The sequence below is a fragment of the Calliopsis andreniformis genome, unplaced genomic scaffold (genome assembly GCF_051401765.1).
Source record: "Calliopsis andreniformis isolate RMS-2024a unplaced genomic scaffold, iyCalAndr_principal scaffold0001, whole genome shotgun sequence".
Lineage (NCBI taxonomy): Eukaryota > Metazoa > Arthropoda > Insecta > Hymenoptera > Andrenidae > Calliopsis > Calliopsis andreniformis.
Window position 1 is genome coordinate 18,086,928 of NW_027480422.1, and position 10,061 is coordinate 18,096,988.

General features: G+C 42.3%; 1 protein-coding gene across 1 annotated transcript; it reads left to right on the plus strand.

Annotated features, from left to right (window-relative positions):
• Positions 1-1,096: 1,096 nt before the first annotated feature.
• Positions 1,097-5,277, plus strand: LOC143186441 (uncharacterized). Its single transcript, XM_076390115.1, has 5 exons — positions 1,097-1,146; positions 1,182-1,266; positions 1,322-1,384; positions 1,503-1,628; positions 1,684-5,277. Exons 1-5 carry the CDS (start codon positions 1,097-1,099, stop codon positions 5,275-5,277), a joined length of 3,918 nt encoding a protein of 1,305 aa, XP_076246230.1.
• The last annotated feature ends 4,784 nt before the right edge of the window (positions 5,278-10,061 follow it).

Here is a 10,061-nt window from a genome sequence, read left to right on the forward strand (position 1 = left end):
CTCTAGGGCGTTGCTCGTCCAGATCGAATAGCTAGGGCCTAATAAGTCTACACCAGAAGCATAAAATACAACATAAATACAACAGTTTTTCCATCGTATAACAGGAATAATTACAACCAGTGTGAAAGTAATGGGCATTTCTACGTTCCGTGCATCCTAGGCTTCACTCTAGGGCGTTGGTCCACCTGGCCGAATACTTAGGGCCTTAGGAAACAACTCCAGACTCATAAAATACAATATAAATACAACAGTTTTTCCACGGTATAAAACGAATAATTGCAACCAGTATGAAAGTTATGGTCATTTCTACGTTACGGGCAGCCTAGGCTTCACCCTAGGGCGTTGCTCCACCAAATCGAATAGTTAGGGCCTAAGAAGTCAACGCCAGAAGCATAAAATACAAAATAAATACAACAGTTTTTCCAACGTATAACAAGAATAATTGCAACCAGTGTGAGAGTGATGGTCATTTCTACATTCCGGGAAACCTAGGCTTCACTCTAGGGCGTTGTTCCACCAGATCGAATGCATAGTGCCATAGAAGTTAACGCCAGATGCATAAAGTACATTAAAAATCCAACAGTTTGTCCATCGTATAACAGGAGTAATTGCCACCAGTGTCAAAGTGATGGTCATTTCTGCATTCCGGGCAACCTAGGCTTCACTCTAGGGCGTTGCTCCTCCAGATAGAATAGTTAGGGCCCAGGAAGTCAACGCCAGAAGCATAAAATAAAATATAAATACAACAGTTTTTCCCTTGTATAACAGGAATAATTGCAACCAGTGTGAAAGGTATGGTCATTTCTACGTTCCGGGTAACCTAGGCTTCACTCTAGGGCGTTGCTCCACCACATCGGATAGCTGCGGCCTTAGAAGTCAACGCCATAACTATAAAAAGCAATATATTGTAGGCAATTTAGTGAGCGAAGTGAGGGTGCAAGTGGCCGAGGCATGGGCGCAAGGTCGACCTGATGAGACCGAGGTGGAGTTTATGGTGCAGACGTGACCCGTGGCGATTTTGAGGAATTATAAGAATCGTGTTAAGAAAATTGTCAATGGACATTGACGCGCCGTAAAACTCCATCCTGCAGGCCAGATGGGGAAAACCCAGGCAGCGGCCGAGAGCTCGGGCGAGTGCACCCCACGGTATCCACGTGCCCTTACTCCGCTGACTGTTTTAGGCGGGTGGGTTTTTCCAAAATATTCGGACGTAGTGGGGAAAAACAACCACGCAGGATAGACTTAAGGGAGACAGCGTGTCAGAGAGTCTCTCTGAGAAATGAATTGAAGTAGCAACGTGCATGATCCGCGTACTGGTCAGAAGTCCACGAGTGACAGGTCGATCGCAGTTCAATCGGGATTCCGAATTCAAAATAAACTATTAGTGCTATAGGTTAACCGTTCATTTTTCCTATTAAACCCTCGCTCGTCCTCCCTACAAATTCAGAAGTGGGATTGAAACGGATAACGAACGGATCTGTTAGTGGAATCTTAAACAAAAGGAATTTGTGAACAGTGACGGGCCAACGGTGTACAGTGTTGAAACCGTTGTGGTGAAGCTGCTTTGTGTTTTGTTGTGTATGGACATTGTGACCAACGTGAAGTGTGTAAGAGGAAGAGGACGACGTGTAATTGGCACGAAGTGAATCGAACTTTGAATCTTAACACGTTGGTGGGGAAAAGAAAAAAAAAAAGAGGAAAATTTTTTTTCTTTCTCTGTCTTTTTGCAACATGGCCACCACAATGGCTTATACCGTGGCCGAATTGAAGGAGTTTTTAAGGGCTCGAGACTTATCTTCAGCAGGAACTAAGGCTGAATTAATAAATCGTTTGGAGCAATTCGACGAAAATATTTGGGAGATTATTGCCGAAGAAGGAAGGGTAACCAGAGAAGCTGCGCGAACCAGTCACTTGGACGACCAGCGGATAACAGAAGCAGGACAAGCTGCGTATGGTGAAGAAACGCGGAGGAGGGAATCGGAACGTATTCGTAGAGATAAGGCGAGATGGGACACCATGCTCAACGAACAGATGCAGAGAGAATTGGACTTACTGAGGAGGAAAAACATGGTGATGCAAAGGGAATTAGAAATCATGAGGAATGAGCAGATGCGCACGAGAAGTTTTTCAGCTAGTCCAGACATTCCAGGAGATGCGGAAAGAGTCAGAGGACCAACTGGACCTTCCCCGACGATGAGTATTCGAGCGATCGGTGATTTATTATCCGATTTTGATGGTCGCGACAATACGTTCTGGAAATGGGAACAGCAAGTGAACCTTCTTCGTACAACGTATCATTTGGATGAGAATGCCACGCGGGTGTTAATAAGTTCAAAATTGAAAGCGCGAGCCGCGAGTTGGTTTCATTCGAATGCGGAGCATATCACCCTCCGAATAGACGATTTATTGAGGGAAATGAAGATCATGTTTGACCATCGACCAAGCAGACTGTCGCTTCGTAGGCAGTTTGAAAATAGAGTGTGGAATTCTGGTGAACTTTTTACGGACTATTTCCATGATAAAATAATATTGGGAAATAGAGTACCAATTGCGGAGGGAGAATTGGTGGAATACATCATTGATGGGGTGACTGATCAACAGCTGCGGAACCAAGCACGCATCATGCGGATCAAAACGACAGCAGATTTATTAGAGTCGTTTGAGAATATCAAATTGGACCCGAAGAGAATGAATGAACGGGACTTAAAGGAGAAGAAGGAGACGAAATTTGGCCGTATCCAGCAGCAGACATTAGTGGTGAAACCCCCTAAAAAAGAAGTGCGATGTTTTAATTGTTCCGAAATGGGACATATTTCGACAAGTTGTCAAAAACCGAAAAGGCAACAGGGAGGCTGTTTCGAGTGTGGATCGATGCTACATCGAATAGCGGGATGCCCGCGACGAACAGCTAGTCAATCAGGCGAGAGCAACATGGCGAGAGAAACGACCACGACTAGGAGAGAACTCTCAGCGGCAACGTCGATGAACATGGTACAACCAGCCACACTCAACGCACCGTACACGGTTTCAATAAGTTACAATATAGCTGATAATAGCGGACAAAATTGTAAGTACACGCTATGCGCAATGTTGGACTCCGGATCCCCGATCAGTCTAATAAAAAATAGTTTGGTTCCTTTGCACGCGCGAACACAGGGGTGTGAGACCGGGCCAGAATTTTGCGGTATTAATGGATCGCCGTTAAAGATATTAGGTAGATTTTATCAGGATGTTGAAATTGAGGGCATCTCAATTAAATTAAATTTTTATATTGTACCAGATAATACTATGGCATTTATGGCGATACTCGGACGGGATTTTTCGTCACATCCATTAATTAGAATTACGTGGGATGGGAAATTAGTGATTACAAGGAAAACACCGGAAGTGATAATCGATGAATTAGATTGCGCGATCAAACAAATTATGAATATAGAATGCATTAGTGGCGTGAGTACAGAACAAGAAAAATTACAGATCAATTCAAAAATCGGGCCGGAAAAGATAGAAAGAATTAGGGATATGTATGTGTCTGATTACCTAAAAATTAAAGAAACCAGTGCAATGGAAATAGATTTCGAAATGAAGATCGCGTTAAAGCATAATCAGCCAGTTAGTTTTAGACCGAGGAGATTATCTTTTGCGGACAAGCAAAAACTGCAGGTCATTTTGGATGACCTGTTAGAGAGAGGAATTATCCGTCCGAGTGAGTCACCGTATGCCAGTCCGATAGTTTTAGTACGTAAGAAGAATGGCGAGACACGTTTATGTATTGATTATAGAGAGTTAAACAGAATTACTGTGAAAGATAACTTCCCGAGTCAGCTGATAGACGATAATATTGATCAATTAAAAGAGAAAAAATTCTTTACGACGCTTGATCTAAAAGATGGGTATTACAATGTACGAATGGCGCGAGAGGCAATTCAGTTTACAAGCTTTGTAACCCCTTTGGGGCAATACGAGTTTTTATATTGTCCGTTTGGGCTAACAAATGCACCCAAGGTATTTCACCGATTTATTCGTAAAGTTTTCTCCAACTTAATTAGAACGGGAAAGATGTTACCATTTTTTGACGATTTTTTTATTGCAACGGAGACTCTGGAAGAACATCTTGAAATTCTGCAGGAAATATTTCGAGCCGCGGGTCAACATCGTCTTACATTTAGATTGGACAAGTGTTTCTTTGCGCAAAACGAAATAGATTATTTGGGATATCACGTTAGTGTGGATGGGATACGACCAAGTGATAATAATATTGCATCAGTTATCAATTACCCGATACCGCGGAATGCGAAGGAAGTCCTTCGGTTTGTGGCCCTAGCGAGTTATTTTAGACGGTTCATCCCGCAATTTTCAATGATTGCAAAACCACTGTATGATCTCATTAAAAAAGAGGTGAAATTTAAATTCAGAGAGGAGGAAAGTAAGGCATTTGAAACCTTAAAGAAACAATTGTCCAGTAAACCGATCCTAGCAATTTATTCTCCGAAGGCAGAAACAGAATTGCATTGCGATGCGAGCGTGTCAGGGTTCGGTGCAATTCTTTTACAGAAACAAAGCGATGGTAATTTTAGACCAATATCATACTTTAGTCAACGGACAACACCCGCCGAATCAAAATATCATAGTTTCGAGTTAGAATGTCTTGCGGTGGTATATGCAGTTAAGCGTTTCCATGTATATTTAGGCGGAATTTTTTTTAAAATCATGACAGATTGTGATAGTTTCCGTTTAACGTTAAGCAAGCAGAATATAAACCCCCGAATCTCACGTTGGGCAATGTTCTTGCAGGACTATGATTTTGAGATACAGTATAGACCAGGTAAAAGAATGAGCCATGTTGATGCTCTCAGTAGATGCCATAGCATACTAGCAATAGAAGGAAATACTTTTGAGCAAACATTGTCAATATGTCAGGATAAAGATGACGAGATATGTAAAATACGCGATAAATTGCAAAAGACCGAAATGAAGTTTTTCGAATTGTGTAATGGATTAGTGTACCGAAAGGATAAAATGAAGAAACTGCTATTTTACGTACCACACTCAATGGAAAATAATGTAATCCGTACTTGCCACGACGATCTGGGACATGTTGGTTTGGATAAGGTAGTAGACGATATCTTGAAAGTGTATTGGTTCCCTAAATTACGTGAGAAGGCTAAAGATTATATAGCGAACTGCTTACGATGTAGGGAATTCTCTCCACCTAGTGGGAAACAACCGGGGTATCGGCATAATATACTTGATAAGATTCGGATTAATGTTAATTAATATTTATATGATTAAGTAAGTGTGGTGTAAATATGTGTATGAATATGAGTGTGTTTATTTTTTTTTTGCGTAGTATGAATGATGACTGATTCGTAATCGACCTAAGTTTAGCCGGGACGGCTAAAATGTCAGAATGGCCGAACTGTAGGCAATTTAGTGAGCGAAGTGAGGGTGCAAGTGGCCGAGGCATGGGCGCAAGGTCGACCTGATGAGACCGAGGTGGAGTTTATGGTGCAGACGTGACCCGTGGCGATTTTGAGGAATTATAAGAATCGTGTTAAGAAAATTGTCAATGGACATTGACGCGCCGTAAAACTCCATCCTGCAGGCCAGATGGGGAAAACCCAGGCAGCGGCCGAGAGCTCGGGCGAGTGCACCCCACGGTATCCACGTGCCCTTACTCCGCTGACTGTTTTAGGCGGGTGGGTTTTTCCAAAATATTCGGACGTAGTGGGGAAAAACAACCACGCAGGATAGACTTAAGGGAGACAGCGTGTCAGAGAGTCTCTCTGAGAAATGAATTGAAGTAGCAACGTGCATGATCCGCGTACTGGTCAGAAGTCCACGAGTGACAGGTCGATCGCAGTTCAATCGGGATTCCGAATTCAAAATAAACTATTAGTGCTATAGGTTAACCGTTCATTTTTCCTATTAAACCCTCGCTCGTCCTCCCTACAATATATACAACAGTTTTTCCATTGTATAACAGGAATAATTGCAACCAGTGTGAAAGTGATGGTTATTTCTACGTTCCGGGCAACCTAGGCTTCAGTCTAGGGCATGGTTCCCCCAGATCGAATAGTTAGGGCCTAAGAAGCCTACGCCAGAAGCATAAAATACAATATAAACACCACAGTTTTTCCATCGTATAACGGGAATAATTGCAACCAGAGTGAAGGTGATGGTCATTTCTAAGTTCCGGGCAACCTAGGCTTCACTCTAGAGCGTTGCTCCACCAGATCGAATAGCTAGGACCTTAGAAGTCAACGCCAGAAGCACAAAATAAAATAAAAATACAACAGTTATTACATCGTATAACAGGAATAATTACAACCAGTGTGAAAGTAATGGGCATTTCTACGTTCCGTGCAACCTAGGCTTCACTCTAGGGCGTTGGTCCACCTGGCCGAATAGTTAGGGCCTTAGAAAACAACTCCAGACTCATAAAATACAATATAAATACAACAGTTTTTCCACGGTATAAAAGGAATAATTGCAACCAGTATGAAAGTTATGGTCATTTCTACGTTACGGGCAACCTAGGCTTCATCCTAGGGCGTTGCTCCACCAAATCGAATAGTTAGGGCCTAAGAAGTCAACGCCAGAAGCATAAAATACAAAATAAATACAACAGTTTTTCCATCGTATAACAAGAATAATTGCAACCAGTGTGAGAGTGATGGTCATTTCTACATTCCGGGAAACCTAGGCTTCACTCTAGGGCGTTGCTCCACCAGATCGAATGCATAGTGCCATAGAAGTCAACGCCAGAAGCATAAAGTACATTAAAAATCCAACAGTTTGTCCATCGTATAACAGGAGTAATTGCCACCAGTGTCAAAGTGATGGTCATTTCTGCATTCCGGGCAACCTAGGCTTCACTCTAGGGCGTTGCTCCTCCAGATAGAATAGTTAGGGCCCAGGAAGTCAACGCCAGAAGCATAAAATAAAATATAAATACAACAGTTTTTCCCTTGTATAAAATGAATAATTGCAAACAGTGTGGAAGTAATGGTTATTTCTACGTTCCGGGCAACCTGGGCTTCACGCTAGGGCGTTGCTCCACTACATCGAATAGCTACGGCATTAGGAGCCAACGCCAGAGGCATAACACACAATATAAGCACAACAATTTTTCCATCGTATAAAATGTATAATTCCAAGCAGTGTGAAGGTAATGGTCATTTCTACGTTCAGGGCAACCTAGGCTTCACTCTAGAGCGTTGCTCCACCAGATCGAATAGTGAGGGCCTTAGAAGTCAACGCCCGAAGCATAAAATACAAAATAAATAGAACAGCTTTTCCATTGTATAAAACGAATAATTGCAACCAGTGTGAGAGCTATGGTCATTTATACGTTCCGGGCAACCTAGGCTTCACTCTAGGGCATTGTCCGACCAGAACGAATAGTTAGGGCCTATGAAGTCAACGCCAGAAGCATAAAATACAATATAAATACAACAGCTCTCCCATCGTATATAATGTATATTTGCAAACAGTGTGAAAGTAAAGGTCATTTCTACGTACCGGGCAACCTAGGTTTCGCTGTAGGGCGCTGCTCTGCCAGATCGAATAGCTAGGGACTTAGAAGTCAACCCCAGAAGCATAAAATACAATAAAAGTACAACAGTTTTTCCATCGTATAAAATGTATAATTGCAAGGACTGTGAAGGCAATGGTCATTTCTACGTTCCGGGCAACCTAGGCTTCACTCTAGAGAGTTGCTTCACCAGATCGTATAGTTAGGGCCTTAGATGTCAACGCCCGAAGCATAAAATACAAAATAAATAGAACAGTTTTTCCATTGTATAAAACGAAGAATTGCAACCAGTGTGAAAGTTATGGTCATTTCTACGTTCCGGGCAACCTAGGCTTAACTGTAGGGCGTTGCTCCACCAGGTCGCATAGTTAGGGACTTAGAATTTAACGCCAGAAGCATAAAATACAATAAAAATGCAACAGTTTTTCCATAGTATAACAGGCATAATTGCAACCAATGTGAAAGTACAGGTCATTTCTACGTTCCGGGCAACCTAGGCTTCGCTCTAGGGACTTGCTCCACCAGATCGAATAGCTAGGGACCTAGAAGTCAACGCCAGAGGCATAAAATACAATAAAAATGCAACAGCTCTTCCATCGTATATAATGTATATTTGCAAACAGTGTGAAATAAAGGTCATTTCTACGTACCGGGCAACCTAGGTTTCGCTGTAGGGCGCTGCTCCGCCAGATCGAATAGCTAGGAACTTAGAAGTCAACCCCAGAAGCATAAAATACAATAAAAATACAACAGTTTTTCCATCGTATAAAATGTATAATTGCAAGGACTGTGAAGGCAATGGTCATTTCTACGTTCCGGGCAACCTAGGCTTCACTCTAGAGCGTTGCTTCACCAGATCGAATAGTTAGGGCCTTAGATGTCAACGCCCGAAGCATAAAATACAAAATAAATAGAACAGTTTTTCCATTGTATAAAACGAATAATTGCAACCAGTGTGAAAGACATGGTCATTTCTACGTTCCGGGCAACCTGGGCTTCACTCTAGGGCGTTGCTCCAACACATCGAATAGCTACGGCGTTAGGAGTCAACGTCAGAGGCATAAAATACAAAATAAATACAACAGTTTTTCCATCGTATAACAAGAATAATTGCAACCATTGTGAAAGTGATGGTCATTTCTACATTCCGGGCTGCCTAGGCTTCACTCTAGGGCGTTGCTCCTCCAGATCGTATAGTTAGGGCCTAAGAAGTCAACGCCAGAAGCATAAAATAAAATATAAATACAACAGTTTTTCCCTTGTATAACAGGAATAATTGCAACCAGTGTGAAAGGTATGGTCGTTTCTTCGTTCCGGGCAACCTAGGCTTCACTCTAGGGCGTTGCTCCACCACATCGGATAGCTGCGGCCTTAGAAGTCAACGCCAGAAGCATATAATACAATATAAATACAACAGTTCTTCAATCGTATACCAGGAATAATTGCAAACAGTGTGAAAGATATGGTCATTTCTACGTTGCGGGCATCCTAGGCTTCACTCTAGGGCATTGCTCCACCACATCGAATAGCTACGGCCTTAGAAGTCCACGCCAGAAGCATAAAATACGATATATGTACAACAGTTTTTCCACCCTATAGAATAAATAATTGCAACCAGTGTGAAAGACATGGTCATTTCTACGTTCCGGGCAACCTAGGCTTCACTCTAGGGCGTTGCTCCAACACATCGAATAGCTACGGCCTTAGGAGTCAACGCCAGAGGCATAAAATACAAAATAAATACAACAGTTTTTCCATCATATAACAAGAATAATTGCAACCATTGTGAAAGTGATGGTCATTTCTACATTCCGGGCAGCCTCGGCTTCACTCGATGGCGTTGCTCCAACACATCGAATAGCTACGGCCTTAGGAGTCAACGCCAGACGCATAAAATACAAAATAAATACAACAGCTTTACCATCGTATAAAATGAATAATCGCAAACAGTGCGAAGGTAATGGTCATTTCTACGTTCCGCGCAACCTAGGCTTAACTGTAGGGCGTTGCTCCACCAGATCGCATGGTTAGGGACTTAGAATTTAACGCCAGAAGCATAAAATACAATAAAAATGCAACAGTTTTTCCATAGTATAACAGGAATAATTGCAACCAATGTGAAAGTACAGGTCATTTCTACGTCCCGGGCAACCTAGGCTTCACTCTAGGGCATTGTCCGACCAGATCGAATAGTTAGGGCCTAAGAAGTCAACACCAGAAGCATAAAATACAGTATAAATACAACAGTTTTTAACTTGTATAACAGGAATAATTGCAACCAGTGTGAAAGCTATGGTCATTTCTGCATTCCGGGCAACCTAGGCTTCACTCTAGGTCGTTGCTCCTCCAGATAGAATAGTTAGGGCCCAGGAAGTCAACGCCAGAAGAATAAAATACAAAATAAATAGAACAGTTTTTCCATTGTATAAAACGAATAATTGCAACCAGTGTGAAAGACATGGTCATCTCTACGTTCCGGGCAACCTGGGCTTCACTCTAGGGCATTGCTCCACCACATCGAATA